The sequence below is a fragment of the Poeciliopsis prolifica genome, unplaced genomic scaffold, assembly GCF_027474105.1.
Source record: "Poeciliopsis prolifica strain line A6 unplaced genomic scaffold, Auburn_PproV2 SCAFFOLD058, whole genome shotgun sequence".
In the NCBI taxonomy this organism is placed as follows: domain Eukaryota; kingdom Metazoa; phylum Chordata; class Actinopteri; order Cyprinodontiformes; family Poeciliidae; genus Poeciliopsis; species Poeciliopsis prolifica.
This window is the reverse complement of record NW_026562433.1, coordinates 101623-127507: the sequence shown is the minus strand read 5'-3', so window position 1 is coordinate 127507 and position 25885 is coordinate 101623. Positions and strand designations below refer to the sequence as shown.

At 40.0% G+C, this 25885-nt stretch overlaps 1 protein-coding gene across 2 annotated transcripts; it reads left to right on the top strand.

Moving 5' to 3' along the window:
• The first annotated feature begins 158 nt into the window (after positions 1 to 158).
• On the top strand, positions 159 to 25885 carry capn1 (calpain 1). Of its 2 annotated transcripts, XM_055060210.1 has the most exons (23): positions 160 to 270; positions 4605 to 4701; positions 4980 to 5270; positions 7357 to 7426; positions 7588 to 7706; positions 14809 to 14942; positions 15856 to 16024; positions 17109 to 17192; positions 17921 to 18006; positions 18866 to 18940; positions 19061 to 19221; positions 19701 to 19861; positions 19951 to 19962; positions 20116 to 20327; positions 21202 to 21241; positions 21317 to 21382; positions 21465 to 21522; positions 21646 to 21710; positions 21835 to 21903; positions 22702 to 22780; positions 22881 to 22997; positions 23171 to 23229; positions 23323 to 25885. In XM_055060210.1, the coding sequence occupies exons 3-23, from the start codon at positions 5013 to 5015 to the stop codon at positions 23347 to 23349; spliced, it is 2121 nt and encodes a 706-aa protein (XP_054916185.1). In that variant the 5' UTR covers positions 160 to 270; positions 4605 to 4701; positions 4980 to 5012; the 3' UTR covers positions 23350 to 25885. The 2 variants fall into 2 exon arrangements, with proteins under 2 accessions (XP_054916184.1, XP_054916185.1); XM_055060209.1 differs by having other exon boundaries at positions 159 to 270; positions 21202 to 21382.

The window sequence follows — 25885 nt, the reverse complement described above, 5'->3', positions numbered from 1 at the left end:
TAAAGAAGCGAACCAGAACATTGAGGCTGTTATCCATCTGGCTTTGTGGAAGTGAATTCCTTTGAGCTGTTTTATGAGCGCGCAGTGCGCAGGCGCAGTGCAGAGGGGGCGCACCGGGGCGGGGGAGAGGCTGCAGGGCGTCACTGAAAAACCCAGTGCTACAGATATCGAAGAAGGCGGGGTGAGCCGCACAAAACATGGACAGGAACAGAAAACGTCGAGCGTCCAACTGAAGCCTGACAACTGTACTGTAAGGAAACAGGCAGAAAGGTAAGCTTGACACGAATTTCCTGAATCTGGGTGCCGTAGTTGCATTTTTTTTTTTTATTGAGGTGCGAAGATAAACGGGCTGCTTTCGTCCGAACTTTCTTTACAGGGAGACTTTGAAGTTTGAGAAACGAATCCGAAAACTTCAAAACTATCTTCTGCTGCAAGAGCGACATTGATTTCCAATTTATTTTTACATTAAAAACTTCACGACCAAAGTGACTAAAATAGTGTACAGAGTCCGTGTTTCCGGGGTTGTTTCCTCCTATGTCAAGACCTGTTTTCTTGCGCACCTCAAATGTAACACGGATGTTCATTTCGGTGACACTGAAACAAATAGGATTATCTTGGAGACATGTCCTCTTCCGGGACCCTTACTTAATCTATGCCAGCCATATGTTTGCGTAAATAAATAAATAAATAAACAAATGACAAAAACGGCTTTAAAGCAGCTGCTCGCCAGCAAAAGGAAGTTTTTTTTTTTTTTTTTTTTTTTTTTTTTTACTTTGCAAGACCAGTTTGCACACTCTTATCTTTTGATTAGATAAAGATAGCAATCTTTCTGGATACTCTGAGTGTCTAGTTTCTCTGCAGGTCTATTTTCTCCGTAGCATTTCATAGATGTATCAGTTCACTGTAAGCAGTGTTTGGAATGTGAGCTCTGCGGGCAGAAATACCCCGCAGGCGGTCAAGAGCGCTTGTTCATTGCTCGGACTCCTCGTCCCATTCATACTGGGTTTTTGTGCACGCTATCCCTGGCTTTGCGGTGGGAAGGAGGATGCCTGTTGGACTCAGACATGCATCAGCAGAAAAGTTGTCATGCTGTATTTTGATGACTGGGGTTGGGCCTTAAAGGATTTCAAGCTGCTCCTCACACAATAGTTCCTCCACAAACCTATCTGTATCATGATATGTAGAATGCAGCTTCCTCTGCAGAAAGCACTGGGGAAAGCCATATAACAATTGTTCCTATATTGTGCTATAACATGGCCCAATGTGCCTGGACTATATGTAATTAAATCTTTCTTTAGGGAAGATGTGCCAAAAATCACTCAAAATTTAGCTGAACCTCTTCAATATTCCCCATATTTTACTAAGCTTGCTACTGAAGTGTTGAAAATCATGGTTGGGCCTTTGTGCTGTTTGGAGTGCAGCACATCCTCGTTTTGACTAACCAGGCCCACTAACTGAAAGTCCTTTGTTCATTTCCCAGGACCAACCACAAACAATTTGGTTTCCTTGAGGGGGATCCTTGTCTCCACCCAGCTCCGTTTTGACTCTAGTTGCATTCATGCGTTGATATGTCACCATCATGTTGTCACTTGCCATAAATCACATCACGTACAGTGAGATGTGACACTGTAACTTTAATGTGAGAGGAAATTAATTATTCATCATATCTGTATTTAACTTATGCAGGGCAGAGGTCATGTTGATAATATGCAGCGGATAAAAAAAACCCCTGCATGTTCTGGTCTGGTCTTGAATATTATAATATTCTGAGTTGTTCCTGATTCTATAAAAATTTTTTATTTATTGATTCATTTTTTTGTTTCAGTATCGCTACTGTCGTGCTTTAAAACGAACACACAGACTACCTCTTCTCTGTTCATACGGCAGCACTGGCATATCTTCTGCATATTAAACGCTCTGAATCTACTTGCAGCTGCTGCTGCTGAAGAACAGCCTCAATTTTCAGCTCTGTTGTGTTTTCACATCTCTGTGCTGCTGGGGTGACATTTATGATTTGCATAAGTAATTTAGTTTCTCAAGACGGGTCATAATAAAATATTTAGAATATTCAAATGTTTCGGGAACTCTTTATGTCGTCTTGTTTTTCTACGTTTTAGACTGGGAGTATTTTAAATGGAGGTTTGTTTTTGGGAATCGTTCGGATTTGCTTGGGAGAACGACGACCGTAAGATAAAGAGAAAACTTTTCCATCTTGCCTTTAAGTTGTATTTGCAGAGAATATGTTGTCCTAACGGTCTGCTGTGTCCGCTGTAAAGAGTGCTTATTCTGCTAAGTGTCGGTGTGTTATCACCCAAGCGCTGTAAGTGCCGTCCTATAGTCTTATGTGCTCTTTAATTATTTATGGATGACACATAAAATGAACAGCATACCTGCTATTGCCGTCGACTGTAGGGGCAGAAATGATACGACCGGATAGCTTGTAGCAGCACCAGTCGGGATGAAAAAAAAATCCCACAGCCGATGTTTACTAAAAGCAAAAATGGCATTTAGAAATGTCATTGCTTACTTTCAAATAACACCAGTGGGTCGCATTCTGATGTTCACTAAAACAAACACCAGATATTTCTGTGGTATCTTGGCGTTTACTAAATTCTTCAGATATTTTAAATCCAGCATGAAGTGTGGAATCAGTCTACAGTACACTGGGAGGCAGGAGCTTGTAGGTCTACCTTTTAGAAGGAAAAAAAAAACTTCACGGTTCTTGAAGTCGTCATGGAGGAATTTTGGGGCTTTCTTTTATGACAGAGTTTTTTTTCACTCGAGTAAAGTTTGCAGACACTCTTTCGATGCTCCGCTCCCCATTACTGCCTTTCAATCAAGGCAGAGTCTTTACCCTGGATTATAAAACTTCTTTGTATTTGTCAGTCACTCTGCTGCATAGTTGCTGTTGTGTTTGTGAGAACTAATTCTGCAGGATGACTCAACTTGAATGCTTCGGTCTTTTGGTTACAAAACAAGCCAAAATTAACAGGCTTCCATGTCTGACAAGTATTTGACAAGTTTTTGTCTTTTGACACACACAGTGCTGTGGATTATGACCAAACTCATCTACTTTGACCGCATTTCACCACAGGGCAGAGTCTTATCGCTAAGTCAGATGCAAATTTTAAATAAATCCTCCTGAATACTTTCTATAAAGTATATTCATACTCATGGTCACCCTTCCAAACAAGCTACACTTGAGCTTTAAATTCTTGTTTTTTTTGTGTGGTTTCTTTAACCATTGTATAGTTTGTTGTCACAAACTTGCTAGCAACATCTCACTGAAGCAGAATAAACTTAAATGTTTTAGAAACAGATTTATAACCCTTCCAAGATTGATAGCTAGGTGCGGTTGACCTCCTGGTAGACCAGTAAACAGTACTGGTCTAGAAGTGCAGTTTTCACTATTTAGCATACAGTGAAAACTGCATTAATTTTGACTGACTTTCACAACTATTTTCTGTAATGTTTAAAATTGTAATTTTTTTTAACTGTCTGTTCGATGAGAGCGTCAGTAAATTTTAAAATATGATAAATGTATGTAAATGCCTGCAACTTAGTAATGCAAAACACACTTCTTTCTGTGACTAGTGTGCTGAAGAAGCCAAATAAAATGGCCATGCTTTTTATGGACAACATTTGAGTTTGTGGGGCCATGATTGCAATTACCTGAAAAGATTTCACAGAAGTTATAGTTTGTTTTTTATCATTATTACAAAAGTATTCTAAAATATAGTGATAAAGATATGGTCTATTTCACCCACCCCCAGTAAAAAGTCCTGAATTGCAAAACTCTAGAATTGCTTTCTTTCCATGTGTATAGGTGTAGCACTGACATCGTTTATTTCTACTAAGTTTTAGAGGAGGAGCGTTCTCCTTTCTGTTTTGACTCAGCTCACGGGAATCTGTCGCTGAGGCGGGCCACTGAAATGGGTGTGGCTCACACCGAGCGGTGGAAAAAGTTACAAAGTTGAAGAAGCTTTGCATTAGCCAATGGTAGCTGCTTTAAGCTAAGCTGCTGCTGTACCTGCAAGGTAAATGTTGAAACAGGAAGCGGTGCCGGAGAGTTACAAAAAGAAACAAAAGTGGCGTTAGAAATAAACGGCCGCTTCTTTTGTCTGAGTGTTTTCGGCAGCTCCGGTTCTGTCAAAATGTTCTGGAGCGCTTTTGACACTTCTTGGTTCTGCTTATTTAAAGATTCTGAGAGAGCTTTTGCTTGTTCTGATGCCATGCACAGTTCATTAAGCGCTGCTCTTCACACAAAGCACATCTCTAAGCCTCTTGCACGCTACATGCCCTCCCCACAGAGCGGCTGATTTAATTCTCAATGCAAGGTGTTTCTGACGTTTTGTCCACGTTCAGCGATGCTCCACTTGAGTAGCACATGTTTGTTTATTGTGTGTTATCTCTTATCGAATGCAAGCAGTGGTTTGCTGAAAAGCAAACTGATCTGACTTTAAAAAAAAAAAAGAAAAATCCCCTGCATCTTTCACAGAAACTGTTTTAGCTGCTGCCTTAGGAGATGTACATGTTTCTCTGCATTCTTTCTGAGCTCAGTTTCTGAATTTTTTTCTGTCATTTATTTGTCTTTCTTATTCCAGGTTTTAGCAGCTGGCGCTAAAGGGACAACCTGACACCCGGTCAACAAAATCCTGCCAACATACATCCTGTTTCTGCTCCCGTTCACTGGGGTCCGATGTGAGAACGCCACGCCTCTCATGTGAAAAGCTTTGTCTGTCAGAGATCCTCTGTTTGTGGCTGCACAATCCACCACTCATCAATACTTAATAGCTTCCTAATGGCAACTTGTGCTTCCTTTTAATTTATGATTTGGGCTCAGAGCTGCATCAGCGCCTCATCACATTTACACAAGTGCTGCCAGAGTGCTTTTTATGAAAGGCTGTTGGTGCAAAAGATTACAGCTGCCTCTTGAATAATTGGTTGCTTATTATCGCCTTATTTTCATTTTTAAACAGCCGTCATAAATAGAGTTACAGTCAGCCGTCAAGATGGTGGAGGCCCCCATTTATGCCACAGGCATGGCCGCCAAGCTCAGGAGTCAGTGGGATCGCGACGGCGGCCTGGGACAGAACGACAACGCGGTGAAGTTTCTGGGTCAGGACTACGAGTCTCTCAAAGCGCAGTGCCTCCAGAGCGGTTCGCTGTTCGAGGACAACATGTTCCCCTGCACCACATCGTCTCTGGGATTCAACGAGCTCGGCCCCAGATCCTCCAAGACCAGCGGCGTCCGCTGGATGAGGCCTTCGGTAAGAAAGGAGGGAAACCTCTGGGTGGATCTTTACTGTGTCGTTGTAGGTGTATTAAGGGACGGGATGGTTAGTGTCATTTGTGCTGAATTTGACGAAAGTTGGAAATGGAGACACAAGTTTGAGTGATATTACCTTTCTGAGGTGGTCAAAAGTCAACAAAGTCAACTTATTAGGTGATAGAGTGATCACCTTAAATGCTTATGATGTCGACTCCCTGATCACATCTTCAGTAACAAATGGCTTTTTGCATTTTTCTGGCACATCTTAGTTTCAGTGGACGTGCCATGGTTTAAGACATAAACTCTTTGCTTAAACTGAAAACTTTTTTATCCAGGAATTATTGAGCGATGTAAGGAAACAACTGCTTTAATCTGTGCTTGCTCCATTGCCCAGTATGAAAAGTAGCACAGTTTTTGAAGAGCTTAACGTCCAATCCCGACCTCAACAAAAACAGATGTGAAAATGTTTTTTTTGTATGTGTGTGTGTGAGAGCAGATAATGACTTCGCAGGAGTTTTGCGAAGTCTTCCCCAGGATTATTTGATTACACCCTGAAGCAAACTTTTCCCACAGTCATGACTTTCATCTGTTGCTAGGCAACTACACTTTCAGAGCTGAGTGATTGGAGGATCTTTCCTCCAGTTTAGGGAGTCTGCAGCATTTTTCTCCTTCGTTTTTCCTCCTCTGCTCCGTTCCTGCCTGCCGTCTCTGATTAACTCCTCGTAAATACACCAGAGCTCTCAGTGTACTCGAGTATTTTAAGAGAGCTCAGTGTGATCACAGAAGCCGTGAACACGGCGCACTTGTCACCATTCTCCCCCCTCCCCCCACGAATCGTGACAATCTTTCACTTTTACTGGGTAAAGAACTGTGATCCGATTCCGCCAGGGTCGTGATGGTCTTCGTGACTGCAGCCTTTTATCCTGCAGCTTTCGGTTCAGTAGGCTGACCAAGATTTTACGTCCATAAATACGTCATGGATCGATCCAAGGCTGTCGTCTCTAAGGCGTATTGTGATCTCAACTATCTGGAAGATTTAGTGTTTCTTAATGTGTTATGTGGTCTGTAATATTTACTCTGTGGTAACTGGGTCAGGGCCGTCATGCATCGCCTCAACAACGATTGGATATGTGATGGTGGTGTGTTTTCTTGTATCCTTGGGTGGGTTAAAAATCATCGTTGTCAATCAATTTAAAAGGTGTAATCAGATTAATCACACTCTTGCATTGCAGTTAATCATGATTAATCACTATGCTTAACTTTGGTGATTTTTTTACAGCTTGGACTGTAAAACAAACTGCAAGTTTTAAAAAAAGAATAATCTCAACTTTCTCAGTTTTTATATTCGGTAAGGTTTAAAAGAAGTCAATTCGTTTAAAACGTGAATTTAAAATGTTAACTATAAACTGGTTGTGCTTCAGTGGATAATTCACCGTTGCAATAATTAGGCTACATTGGTTTTATCCAAACGTCCATCGCGACGGTTTTTAAAGCGAAATTTGCCTCCGACTCTCCTTGCCCATCGTTTCACTCACATTTGATACTCTTCACGGCTGACCGCAGTACAACACAGTGTAACGTGCTGCTTTAAACTTAAGAGGCTGTTGAGTCAAAATGGGTCAAACGATTAATCTGCGTTTTGTAATATTAACTCTTTAAAGTTGTTGGATTAATCGCACATGTTAAGGTGTTAACGGTAACGGCACAAACATTTTCCAAATCCAGCATGTTTTACAACAGTCTAAAGTCGAAAGCTCAAAAAGACATAAAGTAGCCACTTGAATATTTCTAAAAATGTTTTATTACATTTATTGTTTTGCCTTTATGTTCCCATGTATCACATGGAAATAGCTGATGTGCATTAGTACCAATTGAGGCAACTTTTCATTTAGCAGGCTTCATGAATTTACGTGTTCAAAAAGGCAATAAAAAATTATTTTATTTATTTATTTTACATTGTAATTATGAAGGAACCACCTGTTTTGGTTTTGATTTGCTATTGGCAGGGTCATGAGAATAAGACAAGTTACATTACTTTCAAAACGAGTTACTAGAATAATTTCTGCTTTGCGTGTTCCCAACAGGAGTTGTGCAGGCGGCCGGAGTTCATTGTGGACGGAGCGACTCGCACAGACATCTGTCAGGGATCCCTGGGTGAGTCCTAGTGGGACAGCCACTATTTCACCCACGTACCTCCACATACCTAGAGAAGAATCATAGAAATGTAGTTTATTTCTCACTTTTTCCCCCTCCTACATCTGCAGTGTGAGAGTTGTTTTTGTTTGTTTTTTACTGTTGTCGCTTTTCATCTGCAGGAGACTGCTGGCTGCTGGCAGCCATCGCCTCACTGACCCTGAACGATAACCTCCTCCACAGGGTGGTTCCTCACGGACAGAGCTTTCAGCAGGGTTATGCTGGCATCTTCCACTTTCAGGTAACAACTCCACTTCCTGTGTTTTTACAGAAAGAGCCTAGACGACCCCTCCATTTGTCTGTCGCAGACCTGTCTTCATCTTTGATCAGTCTTTTCCTGTATACCTTCAGGGCAACAGAAATATTTTGCCACTTACAGCTTTACCTGTTTCCATGTTCTACTCTGCAGATTTTCTATTTTAAGACACACCTTTCTCCTGCTGGGATTAAAGTACTAAGGAGGATAAATGTGGAACAATTCTGACAGAAGGCATAAAAGAATATTTATATCTCCCACATTTTATTGAAGGTTTCAAATGCGATCAGAACGTGCAGTATAATTCCCAGAAGCCATGGGTGCGTCTTCGGTTTTGAAGGCGGTTGATGACTCAACCGGAGTCCCCTGCTCAGCGGAGCGCGTTGGAACTCCGGTTTAAGCTTTTCATGGAAAGATTTGCCAGGCAGGTACGATGGCTTCCAGGAAATTTTGAGGTTGTGAAAGACGTTTCATATTCTCCTTCACAACAGAATTAGCTCTTCTTCTACAGCTGCAGAAATCCGGCCTTGTTGAAAACTGTTCCAGAGGTCATGGGTCAAACCTGATTTAGGTGTGAAAGTAGCCAGAATGCTGCGACTCCCTAAAATGCAAATATTTTTTCAGTTTTTGTGTTTCTGAGCTGAATTTCAGCAAGATTATCTTGAGCATGCCTTTTACACTCATTGGCACTTGTGGTAACTGCATCTTAAAAGCATTGGCATGAATTCATCTGTTGCAGTAGCAGAATGTCACACTAATTATCAGTAAAATAAAATCGAACCTTTAACTTGCATCCAAGAAAATCCCAAATAAGGAAATGTATGTTTTACGTTGGTGTGTGTTAGAGATTGTTTGACCTTGAGGGTTTGTTCAGCTGTTCAGAGCCAGGCTTAGAGATCTGACGTACCATTCTCCTTGATTCAACAAACGAAATAGCACAGGACTCAGAAGAACTGTCTCAACTGTTTTTGTTCATTTTCTTTAGTCTATTTTAATTGGACAGACACCTTTTGAATTATTGCTGAAGCGTACAAATATGAGGCTTAAAAACATTAAAACAGCTGAACCTGCAAGCAATTTAGATTCAATTTCTGTGAAGACTGATTTTTATTATTTTTTTTCACTGATAATTTGGCACAGCAATATTAGCATGTTAGCAGACTAGCTGGTCTAGGGAGAGGTCATCCTGGGAACGCAGTCTGCTCCTCATTTGATTAAGTTCCCAGACTTATTTTAGCACGTGCAAAGCATCTCTTGGGAGGTTATGGAGATCTATCTTAGTGGTAGTGGGGTAATGGTGTCTTGTGGGCTCTGTGTATTACATAACTGGGCCTGCACATAGCTTTTCAAGGTGTATTGTATATTTTCACACCAGCAATGAATTGTGAGAATCATGGTTAGAGGTGTGTGTTGCTCTGCTCTCGTGTCGCCAAGATCGTTGAAGTACTGGTGCGATTTACTCTTCCGCGACAAGATTGAAATTGGTAATTGTTCAGAAAAATCCCACATGAATGAATGGGAGGAATTTATTCATTCATGTGTGACATGAATGAATGAGCATAATGTTTGAAACCGTTCAAGCACAGAGGTGATGATTCTTGTGGTACGACTTTCAGGAAGGCTCCAGTGGAAGAAAATTATTTAGCAACTACTACAGAGCAGCGGCTACATTTTAGCTTTAATATTAAAAAATATTTTCTTCATTCAATCACGGAGAACGTAGGATAGTGCTAAACTTCGTGAGAAGACTCCGTTAGAGCATCTTCAGTTACCTCAGATTGTCTGTTATTTTGATTGAACACGGTGGGCAAATCTTTCCATTAATCTCTACATGCTTAGAAGAAGATGCAACTCTGATTGAGTCTCTTAGCAGCTTTGATTTATTAAACCACTGAGGACACTCCTGTTGTTTCTACAGAATTACAGTGTGTAGATCACATTGTTGAAACCTAGAAGATCTGAGAGAGGAGCAGGATCTGCCGGGACGCTTAACAACCGACCCAAACGGCAAGAAACGTTGAGCAGAAAAATAAAGACAAGAGTTGTTGTTGTTCTTCTGTCGCGACTCAGAAGTTCAGTCAGAACGATCCCTCTCTGGAAGAACGGTGGCGTCGTGTCCCACTGTGGTTCCGGACGCACACGGGTCACTCCTACGATCCGGTCTCTCCTGGTTTCTAGACTTCTCCATTTGGAGTGGGAGATTTGTTATTAATACAAACAGTTTGATTAAAAGTTTGTAAAATCTCTAGCACCTGTCTGAGATCTGTGACATATATAAATATGAAAAGGTGTTTCAGCAAGCCTTACTGAAAAATGAACAAGTTGGTGTGGAGAACAGTTGTAACAAGAACTGGACAAGAATGCAGCTTTTAGTTTTTTTTCTTTTAGGACGTGTGATCATAAGACGTGTTTTAATCTGTGTGCATAAAAGCACATTTCCGAATTGTTCTCAAAGTGTGATCTGAATCTGTCAACCAACTCTTAATTATTATTATTATTATTTTTTTTTTTTTGCTGTTTTTGTTAAGATAGATCCAAGAGTTTAAAGTGCAGCTTTTATGTCTCTGCCTTCTATTTTTACTTTTCAAATCACTGAAGATGAGCGTCCTCCCTCTCTTCCACACCCAGTCAGGCAGTCAGTGATAATTACCACCTGTGTTTAAATTGCTGTCCCATAAATAATAGAAACTGTTAATGTGAACTCCTGCAGGCTCTTTCAAGCTGACCCTTCACTCTCTCTCTGACCTGGTCATGCCGCTTCGCAACATAATTAAAGAATCTGTTCTGCGGTTATGCATGGATGCAGCCGTTGGGAGGCGACCGCAGCTTATCAGTTGAACTTTGCTTTATTGTGTGCAACAACAAATACATGTAAACTGCAACAAAAATGCACCTGTAGCACTGACACAGACCTGGGCTTGTTTCAAAAGGTCTTTTTTTCAGAAAGCTAACAGGAAGCGAACATGGTCAGTCATACATGGAGTTTTATTACAGCAGAGGTTTACTATGTAAGATATGACTGGTTCCCTTCTTTGGCAGATTATTTGAATGAGCCTGTGGTTTTTTTTTATTATTTGCATGTTTTATAACTAATGATTGTAACCACAGCGTGTATTAAAGGTGTTGTTTGCAAATGGAGAAGTATCATTAAGTAACAAAGTGCTTAGAAGTACCGCAGATTTGACTCTTAAGAAAAAAAAAACACTTATATTGTCAGTTCTGTGTTTAAGAGTCAAAGTCACAAATGAAAATTGCAGTTCACAAACTCCCAGATAAATAAAGGTTAAACAGACTTAAACTGTGGGTTTGTACTTTGTGATGATTTTGCATCAAATTTGAAGTGATTTTTAAGACGCTAACTGAGAGCAAAGCTTATGAAGAATGATTGCTTGGCCTGTTCTGAATTGAAAAACTGACACAAACTGCGTTTTTAGAAAGAGGTTTCTCATCGTAGCTGCATGTTCTGTACATTACATCAACGTTTGGCTGACACGCATCCAAAAATACCTTTTATAGTTATGGCCAAAAAGTCGATCTTGCTCTTTTGGGAGACTTCAGATGTCTTTTTGCAACATTTAACTTGGTTTAGCTATTGTTTTTTTTTTTAAACAAAGGAAAGGCTTCCATCTTTTAAAAATATGAGTTTTGACTTTAAGTAAGAAGTTGTAGCTACTGATTTCAAAGTTATTCCTTTTAAAGAACTATTATAAACCAGAATTAAAAAGGAAAAAAAAAATCATGTGACATCACAAAACACTTGCAATATTTACAGGTCCATCAATACAAATACAATGCACAGTAAAGATGGCCACACCTGGAACGGTCCAAACTTAGCTGCAAAGCTATTCTGATCCGTTTTCAAACTGCTTCAGACAAAGGAGTGCCTTTTATGTCTTTATTTCTGAATTTGTTTCTCCGGCCATTACCAAAAGAGGTTTATTTTACACTTTGAAGAATCTACTAAAACATGCCCCCATAAGACTGTCTTCTGCCTCTTTAGACATGTTCTCTAAAAGTCTTATTCTTCTCAAAAAAAAAAAAAAGAAATGAGACGGAGAAAATCTGGTTGCAGCTTTTGTAATAACTCCACCATCTCAGCTCGCTGGGTCACTGAGCCCTTTCAAGATAATTTGACTTTTGATTCAGTGGGCGTTTTGCCAGCCCAGGGGAACAGAGCCATCCTGAAGGAGGGACGACATACTCACTCATCAGTCGCATATAGCATGCACAGTCAGAGATTATGTCGAAAGCGAAATACAACAGAGATCCGTCAGGGATCCCTTCTATCAGCCCGTTCAGTCATGAAAACCGTCGGAGCAGAAACGAGTAGACAAACAACCTAGCTGTCTGTGCACATTCCCTACGTAAGCCCACATGGTGCAGACAAACATGTAAAACAAAGCAGACTGTCGTCAAAATAAGTTTTAGATGGTCAGAAAAAGATGAAGTTCTCTTTTCCCTGGTGTGCGGTTGTCTCATGTGGCAGAAAGATCAATAAAAGTCATCACGATGTGGCTCAAGGCTTCTATTTTACTCCTCTGGGACCCGTCAGTGGTGCACTGCAGAAACATGTGCTTATGTATTCATTACTGCTTTACTGAAGTGAGAGGGAGTAAATCTCCAGCTTGCTCAAAATGTCTTGCAAATGCATGTTGCACTAAATCTAAACACAGGAAAGCTGAACACCATACGAACGCAAAAATAAAAGAAAGAAAAGCTTCATATTTTGTGAAACCTGCTCTACTTCCATAATCCTTTCTTCACTTCTGCTGTATTCGTTAGTAGGTCTTTGCTTTCTTCTGGATTTGTGCGCTTTCAGATCTGTCTTGGATTTCCCTTTTTGTGTAAGTTTGGATCCCTTAAGCCTGTGGATAAATTACCATGATCTAAATGAGTCATCCCAAAACGTTACCAGTCCAAGCTGTGGGGAGTTGTAATCTGTGTTTTTCAGTGAGAAGGCAGAAAGGGGAGAAAGAAACAATCAGAAACGAGGGGAGTCTCGAACAGAAACAAAAACAAACTGGAGCAGAATCCTTTAAGATATTTGTAGCATTGTGTTTTTTGCACGGGAACGCCCATTGCTGAGCAGTTTTGAGGTTTTTCTCAGGCTCAGACGCTTAAGTTCCTGCAAGTCATGACACTGATCTGGCCAGAGTTTTTTTTTTTTTTTTTTTCTCACAGCGTCTATGGGTGGCGTTCACACTTGGCTGTTCCAGCCTGAAACTGCACGAGTCTCCAGGAGACCATAATGTGGCACAGTTTCCCCCAGAAATGGTGTCAGCTTTGCAGGCAGGTTTTGGAAAGTTTCTGCTGCACATTAAAAACAGATGCTGACCAACAAAAGTGGGCTAAATGCTCCTGGATGCAACGTGATGCTAGTGCGCACTCATTAGCTCTGTGGTTAAGCTAAAAAGAGTTCTCAAACCTTCTTCCTCTTTTCTTTGTCTCTTCCATTGACTTAAATCGCAAATGGAGATTGTTTTGTTTTTGTTTTTTTGCTGGAAATGCTTCCATTGCATTCAATTACTGCTTTATAGTTTCTGCATGTGGCTTTTCATTTGGTCCTTGTGAGACTTTTTAGCACAAGTCTGAATTTATAGATACATTTAGCACACTAGCATAATCCAGTTCAATCATAGATCAAGACGGCCTGCCTTTTTTTTAATTTTTTGACACAATCAAAACTTCCACAGTAGAGGTGTTGCAAGTTTGAAATTCTATTTATGTCCATGAAATATGTTTTTCAGTGCTTGGTCTTATATGGCAAGAAAGGAACATGTCTGACCGCAGCCTAACCTTTCACTGTTGCTACAAAAGAGGATGCATGTGCAGTTGGGAATGTGGAGAGGTGCAGATTTAGCACTTCAAGCACCTTTGGAGTGTTAAAAGGAAAATCTTGTCAAAAAAAAACAAAACTCCCAAGCCACCGAATTTACAGGAGACAAAATTTGGGTTTACAAAAATGCCGTTTTTGCTGGAAACCTTTTTTTATTCTTATATCAAGCTGTTTTGTTTTTAGCTTTTTATTAGAGAAATTTCCCATGTTTGTTGGGGCTTTTTCTCCTCAGTAGTTTTGTTTTTTATTGAACTGCATTTGGATACATGTTGGTGTATAATGACCAGCAGGATTCTAATCTGACTTGGTAGGATTTTTTATTTATTTTTGTGAGTTGGTTTTTGTAACTCCTTATCGAACTTGTGGTGATTCTCACTTCAGTGAGAAAATCTCACAGGCGTCATTTCTGATTTGCACCCATATGTTAATCTACCCAGCTGCTGAAGAGAAGCGTATGTGAATTGGTGAAATTCCAGATATTGCTTCTGTGTTTCTGCAATAAATCTGAAACAAATATTTTAACCTCTATGATTACTCCTAAATTTGACTACGTCACATGCAGAATGCTTTGGGTCTGCATCATACTGCCCCCTGCTGGACGCCAATCATTCAATCAGATCTCATTTCTCAGAAGAGAGTCGATTTGCATCTACCTGTAAAAAGAGATGAAAACAAACCAATACCTGTGTGTTTTCGTGGAAAGAAGAATCAATCATCTGAACACATCAGCCTGTAGGCAAACTATTTCAGAGAAATTAACTCTGCCCTTCTCTTTATGTGCAGCAGAGAAACCGGTTTGATTTGGAACATTTCTGCTAAACACATGCTATAAAAAGTTCTAACAGAGTTACTTGTAAACATTCGACATCTCATTTGTCAAAAGAGTGAGCGATGTAGTTTTCTTTAACTTGAGTTTAACCAGAATGTTTTTTTCTGTTCTTGTATTATTAATGATTTGTATCAAGAAATGTAATTATTTTTGCTTTTTAAAACCTTTATTCACACAAAAATGCGAAACATTTATGTTGCTAATTTGGCTTTAGTAGACTGACGTTGTGAAGTAATCTTTCTACAGATTCAGAAGAAGTATCAAAACAAAAATCCTGCATGTAATTGTTGCAATGTTCTGAAACTGTGTAGATGTTGGAATGAGATTCTGTGCAAACGGTCCAGACTGCGCTTTTAAAGAAGGTGAAATCTTCCTGTAGCATTATGTTTTCTAGAGCTCTCTGCTTTCTCTCTGTAATGCAGTTCTGGCAGTTTGGAGAGTGGGTGGAGGTGGTGATTGATGACCGCCTCCCAGTGAAGGATGGGAAGTTGCTGTTTGTCCACTCCGCAGAGGGGACTGAATTCTGGAGCGCTCTGCTGGAAAAGGCCTACGCCAAGTAAGAACAAAGCTGAAAAAAAAAAACCACATGCTGATGCACAATCATGCATTATTGTTGCAAATCCCTTTCCTTTTTTATGCACTTACTGGCCTTATCAGGTACAGCTTTCTGGTACTGGGTTGGGTCTCCTGTTACCTTCAAGAGTAGTTTTCTTGGCATTGATTCAGCTAGGTATCGGAAACATTTTGATGGATGGAGAAATGTTTTCTGATTTGGATCCAAGTCTGACGCTGCTCTCTAAACTAAAATGCAAACTGACAGCTCAGCTTTAAAACTGACACCTAGTGGTTGTCCGGCATAATAAATCGGTCACGATTAGTCCTTTTAATTAGTATCGCAGGCTGCTTGGTTGATGATTCTTTTTTGTGTGTGTGTTTAAATTTGATATATTTAATCATTAGTTTCTTTAAAGTGAAGCATGTTGTATTTAAATTTGGATTTCTACGGCAGCCTTCAGCCAAACGAATTGTCTTATCAGGACAATCCGTTCTAATAAGATGAGTCACAAATTAATTTTCTCTTCCGGTTACAGTTTTAACCTCTTCCTTGAATATCTCAAGTCTGGGAATTGCCTGTTGACCAAACATTGTCCAGAAGGTACAATGTTTGAGACACTTGGCTCTTTCTAAAGGGGTTCAATGACTGAGAGCTGCAGCTGCTTCATTTGACAGCTGTGGTCTCAGTTGCGCTGCTGAGATGCAGTATTGCTCATATAAACACATGGCTGCCAGGTTCACACAAGTTCCCATATTAGTGCAATGTGAACATGAGTCTGAAGCAGCAAACGCTGTAGCAACTGTAGTTGATTTAAACTTTAACATAAATAACACAGCGTGGAGTGTTTCCACTGTTACCGCCACTCTTTCCCTTGGAGACCCAATTCATGCACCGGAACTGCTCTGGTCTGCAGGCTGAACGGCTGTTATGAGGCTCTGTCAGGCGGCAGCACATCTGAGGGCTTTGAGGACTTCACCGGAGGCGTGACGGAGATGTTTGAGCTGAAGAAGGCCCCCCCAGACCTCTTCAGCATCATCGGCCGAGCTGTCGAGAGAGGATCCCTGCTTGGCTGCTCTATCGACGTCAGTACTGATGGTTTACTTATGTTCAGATTCAAGATGATGTGGATTCATCTCACATTCTGAAAGTGATGGAGGATGTTTTCTCAAACCGTCTTCTTACACGTTTGTGTCAAACTCATGACCTGGGGGCCAAATCTGGCCCGCCAAAAGTTTTTATGAGGCTCTTTAGACTCCAGGGTGACATAGTAGACTAGATATGAAAGTCATAAATTCTGTAGATTTGTGTTTTTTTAAAGAGGAGACACATTGAGGGAATGTAAAAAATTAATCCCCTGATTTTTTTATTTAATTTTTTTTTATTTTTTATTTTATTTAGGCTAAATAAATATAAAACAGAACTTGACATCGTGCCTTGTGTGTTTAAATGCATATAAACATAAAGAAAACAAAACAAAAAACCCCCCAGGAGATTTATTTTTCACTTTTCCTCAATGTAAGATCTCTTTAAAAAAAAAAACTACAGAATTATGACTTCATCGTCTAAATATCTTCTTATGACCTATAATATAATATTGTAAGTGGGAAACAGATTTTAGTTGAAGCCAGTAGAGGGCAGAGACGCTCACACAACCGAAGCTGCCTGGAATCCAGTGTGTCAAAGGCTTTTGATCAGGACTTTTATTTGCGGACGGAGAGCACTGAACTCTGCAGTGAAGGACATTCTGTCTGGTAAATTTGCCTTCTGATATTTTAGTTTGGGTATGACGAACCAGCCAGAACTGCTGACGAACTGAGAAAGGTCATATATGGACCTTTCTCCATACATGATGAAATTGTGAATCATTGATTATCAGAATGTTCTTTTGCACTGTTGCAATGCTGCAGTTGCACCTCAGCAAACGTTTGCAGGTGTGAATAGTTCAGAAATGAGCGCTCCAGAGAACGCCTCCTGTAGTTATTGGTTTTCAGGTGCCACAGTAATAAATCCGAGCTTGTTTCTGCAAGATATCACATGCAGTGCTGAGTTGTAGCTTGACCAAGCATTATGAGATTTTCTCGCTCCAGATAATGTGTCAGCGGAGACAAATAAACCATCTCAGTGGCTCCTATTCACAATCCATGCGTTGCATTGTCTCTTTCACAGATCACCAGCTCATCAGACATGGAGGCCGTCACATTCAAGAAGCTGGTGAAGGGCCACGCCTACTCTGTCACCGCTGTGGAGGAGGTGAGCCGTCATGCTGGGGGATGTGGGATCAGGCCCATCACAATAACAAATATCGCTGGAGGATGATTTGTCCCAGAAGTTATTGCGATAAATGATAATATTGTTGTTTTGAGACCATTTTCAAATAATATAATTGTAAATATGTGAGAACATTCTCAAAGGTCAACAAAGTTTAAATTCTAATGAACATTTAACGCTGGAAGACATTTTAATATCCATAATAAAGCCAGTTTTTGATAAGACAAAAGAAACATTAAATTATGCAAATGGAAATTATTGAGCTTGTTTTAATTTATTATGAGGTTTATTATTTATTACAAGGCAAGACGGGATCAAAAAACAAATGGGGATGTAGAGTTGACTGTAAATCATTAATTGACTCAGCACTCACATGAATGAACATATAAACTGTAGTCCGCTCTGAAACTGATCCTGGCTAATTGGGAGTTTAATTGACCTCATAAACCAATTTGAAATCTTGGCCTTTAATCATTGATCGAAAACAAAGTGCAATCTGAGCTCGGTGTTCTGAACACGCTGTGCAGCAGATGTTTGTTCTGCAGGGATTGCTCCGTACGCCCAGAGCAGCAGACTTCGGGTCGTGATGCAAACGGGTCGCTTCCCGTGTATGAACGTTTTGTGGCTTGAATGCAGCCGTTCGTTTTAGGTGTATGTGCTCTCCATGTGGGAACTCTGAAAATAAACCCGAGCGGTGTCTTTGCCTGCAGGTGGTGTATAGAGGGAACCTGACCAAGCTGGTCCGCATCAGGAACCCCTGGGGGGAGGTGGAATGGACCGGGGCCTGGAGTGACAAGTAAGGTCTCCCATAGACGGGTTTGTTTTTGGAGTGTAAAGCTTTTTTTTTTCTTCCTCGATTGAGATTTAAAAATCTGATTCAACTGCAGGGTAGATGGGAAAATTATTGTCGATATGGAAGAAATCGCTCCTTTCCTAGTTGGGTGAATTGATGTTTATTTAGAGGCTGAACCAGTTCAAATATTTTCAAGCGTTTATAGTAGAATAAAAATGCGCCAAAATTTATGTTTGGCACATTTTGTTATTTATTGCTTGGAGATATTGACCTGAGTAATACGGGAGTTACAAATCACGTCAGTAATCATCAATATCAATCGATATAGATAATTATCAAGTTTTCCATCGATCTGTTGTGCTGATTTTCTCCCTTCACTCCACGTTTTTAAGCGATCACAAACTGCTTGAAATCTGCTGCGGCCCAAGTTATTCAACAGTTGTTGTTAGGTAACCAAAGGCCGGGCGAGCGAGCGAGTGAGTTAGTTGATGCCGCCCGCCTTGTTCAGCCTGTTGTGATGATCTGAGTGGCTAAGACTTTACCTCTCCGCCTACATCCCCAGTTCTGGATCAAATTTCAATGAAATTGATTATTCAGATTTTCTATCAATATTTCTATCGATATTGATCTCGAGTCCATAATAATTGTTGTTGATTTATTTCCCAGCTTTACTGAGTAGCAATTTTTCTCTTGAAAATCAACACACAAGTGTTTTCTTGTCTTTCCCACTTTGGGGAGTGCCTAAGAGGAGGTAATTTCTGGGAACTAAATTTAAAGAACTTAATGGTTTATATGTAATATCTGAGATGGACCTTATGTAGAAAACTATGCAGTGCCGTTTATTTATTTATAAACTCTTTAGCTCCGGAGAATGGGACTCCGTGGACAGCTCCGTCAGAAGTCGGCTTCAGAACCGCAGTGAAGACGGAGAGTTCTGGTGAGTCATAACAGAATAGAGACCCAGCCTCGTAAATTATTCCAACATTTACACCTGCGCTAAAACAAAGTCCCACCTTTGGACAAGGTCAATTGAGCCAGACTTATTTCCATCTTCCAGGATGTCCTTCACTGACTTCCTGCAGGAGTTCACCCGTCTGGAGATCTGCAACCTGACGGCGGACGCCCTGCAGCACAGCCAGATGAAGAAGTGGAACACGTCGCTCTTCGGCGGCGAGTGGAGGAGAGGCAGCACCGCTGGAGGCTGCAGGAACTACCCAGGTACCGGCCGACGAGGAGGAGATGACTGGAAGATTGTAACTTGATTTTGTTGTCACATTTCAGGAAACAAAATCTCCCACATCCCATGGCAAGAGTCTCATGGTGTTAAACTTGATAAATGGAAAATGCTAAATGGTTCTTTTATTTGTATAAACTTTGTTATTTTGTTGAAAAGAAGCTGTTGTGGAGGAATGTGGAGAATATTTGGACTATTGTCTTGAAGGAATGTGGACAAGTGACTCTTATTTAAACAATAATCAATGACACGTTGCTCCCTTTCCTAAATAGTTTTGGGAACTCAATTCATGCTTTTTCTTTTTTTTATTGTTGTTGTTCTTACCATATTTTCTCCTGACTTTAGAGATGAACATCTGAATTTTCATTTAAGGTTTTATACGTACATAAATCACAGATACGAGTATTAACCTGCAGTTCTCATGGAAGGTGATCAGGCTGACCTTTTGCCCTCTTGCCTGCAGCGACGTTTTGGCTGAATCCTCAGTTTAAGATCGTGCTGAAGCACCCCGACGCCCCCGGCCAATCGGACTGCAGCTTTTTGGTGGCACTCATGCAAAAGGACCGCAGGAAGAAAAGACGAGAGGGCAAAGACATGGAGACCATTGGGTTTGCTCTATATGAGGTCAGCAGCGCTCTGGTCAGATATCAATTCCATTTTACTTTCCTTCTTCATTTGGATGATCTTACTTTGTCCTCAATCTCTTTTTACAGGTTCCAAGAGAGGTACTAGTCTACATATTTATTTTTCTCCAATAATTATTAGTTTTGAGGCCAGATTTCAACCCAGAAGTGAAATGTCAGAATGAAACTTCTCCGGAGTCTCTTTGAATGACAGCCGTAAAAAAAAGCTTTGCCGCCTCCAAACGTCTCTCTTAGTTCGTGGGGAGCTCGGGAGTCCACCTGAAGCGAGACTTCTTCCTCACGCACGCCTCCAGCGCTCGCTCGGAGCAGTTCATCAACCTGAGGGAGGTCAGCTCGCGCCTGCGGTTGCCCATCGGGGAGTACGTCATTGTCCCCTCCACCTTTGAGCCCCACAACGAGGGCGACTTTGTCCTGAGAGTCTTCTCCGAGAAACCCGCCGGCTCAGAGTGAGTGATGCTAAAAGTGCTGAAGAAATGATGCTCGCATTGTGATAACTATTATGTTTATTTTTATAGTTGAGATCATGCAGAGAGAAATGTTAATCAAAGGCTTTCAAAACACTCTGTGTCTGTATAGAGAAACATACGTTCATTTAAATTAGAATCGTCATCTGAAGACAAAATACAAAATGTTGACCCCTTATGAGCTGGGTTTATTCACAGTAAAAAAAATAAGTAAATAATACAGTGAAGCACATACAATAGATTCAAGATTATTTTACTCAGTGTTTACGTTCAAGTGTTTACAATTTATTGGAGCCATGATTGTCACACTTGTTTAAAAAAAAGATATGGCCACTCAAAGTGTTTTTATTACAATCCCTGGTTTGTGTCGGTTTTGCATCAACAGGCGTTTCGGCTGCAACCAAACCAGCAGCTTTAATCCAGGTTTAGAAAATCCATTTTCTAAAACTAAAACGTCTCAAGAAAATATTGTAGGGGAAATTACTTAAGAATTATTTTTTTTTTGTTACTGACTGACAAAATATTTTTAGTCACTTTCTTTTATAATTCCTTTCTGCTCTTGTTCCTGGTATTTCTGTCATCAACATTAAGCAATTTTTTAAAAATTTAATTGTAATTTGAATATTTGATATATTTACTGGCTTCCAAAAGCAAAAGCATAAAGATCTTACCACAAAACCAACGTGTTGGACATCTTGATAAAAGGAAGATTCTACCATAATCCAGTACTGAGAATAGTTTACTCATTATTGTTCGTTTCTGAAATTCTTTGGTTTCATTGCATCTGTTGCCGTCTACTGGATGATGTCTTGCAAAAATCAAAAGGACTTCACTTATTTTCTCTTTTGGCTGTCAGGGAGCTTGATGACAAAGTCGTTGCAGATCTTCCACCAGAGGTGAGAGGAGGCGATTTAAACTACAGACTAAAGTTATATGAAGAAAGTGTCATTAACGTGTTTGTTGTGTTTCAGACCAAACTTGATGAGAGCCAGATTGACTCAAGCTTCAAGAATCTCTTCAGGCAGCTGGCAGGCAATGTGGGCACCCTGTAAAACTCAGTAACTGTGTCGAACTGGAAAAGTTGTAATTAGTTCAACTGAATTTTGTTTGGCCCAACAGGACATGGAGATCAGCATAACTGAGCTTCAGACTATACTGAACAGGATCATTAGCAAACGTTAGTCATTGGAGAAAACTCCTTTTTTTGTTTTATTTAAGTCTGTGTTGTTGTTTCTCTAATATCGCTATACTGTTTGCTCACCGATCAATAGTCATATCCCTGCTTTTCTTCTACTACCAGATAAGGACCTGAAGACAGATGGCTTCTCTAAAGAGGCTTGCCGCAGTATGATAAACCTCATGGACGTATCCTTGATTACCAGATGAAATATGGACCAGAGTTTTCCCCTCTTCCGATTGAGCTGCCTGGATCTTTAATTTACTTTCCATGTTTTTAAAATGCCGGATGTTCCTGAACTTTGTAACTCAGGCGGACGGGAGCGGGAAGCTGGGCCTGACAGAGTTCCACGTTCTCTGGGAAAAGATCAAACGATACCTGGTGAGATTCGTCACTAAAGCCTCAGTCACTGAGCTCCAAGCAACCCGCAGTTACTAATCCAGACTTGGTGATTAGGAACAACATAACGGACCATTGCTATGGATCCAATTCCATGCAAATGTATTTACGTGGGTCGCGAAGCAACCGAAAACTGGAATTTATTTTATATTATTAATCCTACACATGCATGTGAAGCAGGATGAAAAGGAAAAATGGCTTTCAAAACATAAAAAAAACAAAAACTTAAAAATGTGGCTAAGCCAGTTAGTTTTCTGCCACAAGACATTTTGAAATCGTGTTTTGGTGAAAGTTGAATTTTTCAAATCTTAGCCGTTCCCCCCTGACGATGTCTTTCCTCTTATTGGTAAAAAAATAAAAGACATTTTTTTTGGACTCCAAGAATAATAGATGTTGTCTGCATGTATAAACCCACCTGGGTTTTGGATCCCGAAGAGTTACAGTGGCGACTTGGCTGATTCTCTGATCAAAGCTTTCCTTCCCTGGTCACAATTATGCTGTACTTTTTACAGGTCTGTTATGTAACGGCCCAATTAAATACTGTGAAATGTAAGAAAACATGACAAATTAAGACGAATGTCAAAAGACATCAATACTTTTCCCAGATTGAGGGTTTGCTGAGGCACCAATGACCAATTCCTAGCACAAACATTCCCATGTGTGTTTTTAAAGTATTAAATGTGTATCTTGACAACCCATTTTAATGAAATTGGATGCTTTTATGTGTAACTGCTGTCTTTTCTTTTCTTCCTCCGTCTTTGTGTACTTCTACCTCATCAGACTATATTCAGACAGTTTGATTTGGACAAATCGGGCACAATGAACTCCTATGAGATGCGGATGGCCCTTGAATCTGCAGGTACTCTTCTGTGTAACATTGATAAAGAGGAAGAAAAAAAAATCAACTCTGTGTTGAGGCACATTTTAACCATTTAGGACTGTTTCGTCCTCCCTGCTAGGCTTCAAGCTGAACAACCATCTGTTCCAGCTGATCATCCTGCGGTACACAGAGGCAGACATGGCCATCGACTTTGACAACTTTGTCACCTGTTTGGTCCGGCTGGAGACGATGTTCAGTGAGAGGCTTTTATTTTACCCCTTTTGTGACCCAAAGAAAAACCCAACATTGCTTGTATCCCATCTCTCTTTTGAAAGAAAATAACCCAGAAGGAAAATCTGCACTGGTTTTGGTCTGTTTTTGACAGAAAATGTAAGATGCAAATGGTTTTCTACGCTTTTGTCTCAACAGAAACATTTAAAAACATGGACACGGACGGAGATGGTCAAATATCCCTAAACTTCTTTCAGGTAGAGCCTAAACTCTGAATGGCATTTTAATTCATCCTACAAACAAATTGTATACCTGTGTTGTATTAATTTCCTGCTCCCCTCATTCCACAGTGGATTACTCTGACCATGTTTGCCTAGAGATGAGTGGAGTCCATGAACCCACTGCAACTGCAGGCCCATTATTCCCAAATGCTTTTATTTTTACTTTTTTACCAGTGCCTTCACTGCTCTCTTCTCCTCCAAGATGCTTTCTGCTGAGGCCTTGTGTTACTAAAACAGACAGACTTTGTGATTCCAGTGCCTTTATTGGAAATGTGCCAATTCTTTATTTGTTGCATGATTTGCCAAATGAACGGAGCTCACTTGTAGCTTCGCTCACCCTGGGTGCTAATGTTTTTGTTTTGCTAATTTTTGGGGGTGTTTTTTACCTTTAGGTAATGCTGATAAACTATATAGACATAAACAAATTGCTGGTTGGGTCTAAGTGGGTGGACACAGGGTTGTGCTTTTGCAGCATGTTTTTAATTCACAAGATCTTTAACTTTTATCACCACACATCGTGGCGCTTTCTGTCACTCTTCTGCAATCGTTTGCTTTAGTTTGAAATGACCACCTGCACACTCGTGGTCTTTTAGCAACTTTATAAAGTTTTATCTCTCTTCCTCGCCTTCGCTGATTCACAAGTATTAACGCTTCTGCTATGATTTATTTAAATTCGAAACTGCAAATATTGCTCTAAAACCTAAAATTTTAAATGATAGGAATTATTGGTTGATGTCTTTCTCTCGTACTAGTTCAATAAAATCAGTTTCTTTTTTTTTTCTTTTTTTTTTTTTTTTGTGGGTCCAGTTTTTGACACACTCTGGTTAGCCAGTTAGATAATTAGCGCTTCCAGCCAGTTGATCACAGCTCTGCAATTCCTCTGTCACTTCTGACTGAAATGAACAATTCAGATAATTTGGAGCAGGGTCCATTAAATAGATGTAAATGTTTTACATACGGTAGATAATTCCCTTGGCATTTTTGAGGAAACAGTTTTAGCGCTGGCAGGTAGCTAGAGGGAGACTAAGACCAAAGAAGATTTAAATTTCTGATCTAACCTTTTAAAGGATTTCATCTGAGCGCTATTACAAACCTTCTTTAGATGAGCGTTTGTTTACCTTAAAGGCAGTGTTGGTAGGCCGTCAAAAAGAAGTATTTGAAATACTTTTTGCAAATTATAGCATGCTTACAGTTTTGTGTTGCAAAAATAGGCATAATCAGCAGCACTCACTTGATCTTTTAATCCCAGTTTTGCAATTTGCATTTCAAATGGGAAAATAATTGCCAGACTTTCCGACATTATCGCACACAAACACGATAAAGACTTGGTAGTCATAAAAATGGCTGACATTCTTGAGATTGGAGTTGTTTTAACTTGGCACAAGTCCCATCTTTGGCATTATTTTTGCTCTCATTAGCTTGGAAATCTTGTTAACTTGGGGGTTGGGATGTTTTTATTTTTAACCAAAGTATAATCGCTTATCTGTTTCTTGCAAGATATTTCACTTCTTGTAATGTCTGAATGGTGATGGTATGCTACTAAGTTCTAAACCTTTTTTTTTCATTTTCCTAAAATATTTTTACAATACTTAAATTATAGCTGCCAGATATAACCTAATTATGCAAGTAAATACTCATTTACTCAACTCTGAAGCTTGAAACCCAACTAGAAACCCAACACTCTTAGTTTTCCACCCTCTTAGTCGCAGTTCAAGTATATTTAATAGTGAGTGATAAAAATCTGGACTCTCAACAAGTTGAGAAAAGAGCCTGTGTTAAACAGAAAATGAGAGCAAGCATTTGAAAATGGTCCCCAGCATTTAACCTAAACAAATATATGCAATATTATATACTGGATGTTTGCAGCAGTGCTACTGGTCTGGCTTGTTAATGGTGACTTCTTGTGCCATACTTCTTTTACTCTCTTATCGGCTTTCCTGCTGCATTACTGAGGTCTCGTGGTTTATGCACTGTATCATAGAGAATGTTTTGACTTCAATATATCCGGTCCTGTTTAGCTTTTATTATGCACATGCTCATTGTTATGCATGGCATTTTGGACTGTTCTGCAATATCCTGGGGTCGACCTTTAACCTTTTTGTAACAGCTGGATTTTATACTCTGGCAAAGGGATTGTGTTAACGTATTTCATCATGAAGTGTAAGGTGAACCTGAACATTTTTGCAAAGGGGATGGACAATGTGTGCATGAAGTGTCAAATGTAAAAATGATCTGCTTTTAAGAATGAAGTTTTGTTTTTTTACTACTATGATGGGAGCAAGATTTTGAGATCATGTATAATGTTGCAACATTAAGCCTTTAAGTGTTTCATATGGGGGTAAAAAACAAAACATGTTTGCCATTTAAAAAAAAAAAACATTTTGTAAATGGAAGAATGGCAATTTGTGACATGTGTCTTTTAAACCGTTCAACCGAACCCCTTTAATTTGCTTCATTGCTGACGCTGTGACTTTTGCCGCATAATGCTTATGTAATGTTGTGTAAAGTTTACACAGGGTGATTTCTCTCCGGGTCACTTTGAACCCATCCATCATGCAATGTTGTGGTTTACGTCGGTGCTTTCTGTCAACTCTCTACACACATTTTAAAAATAAAAACGAGCCTTTCAATT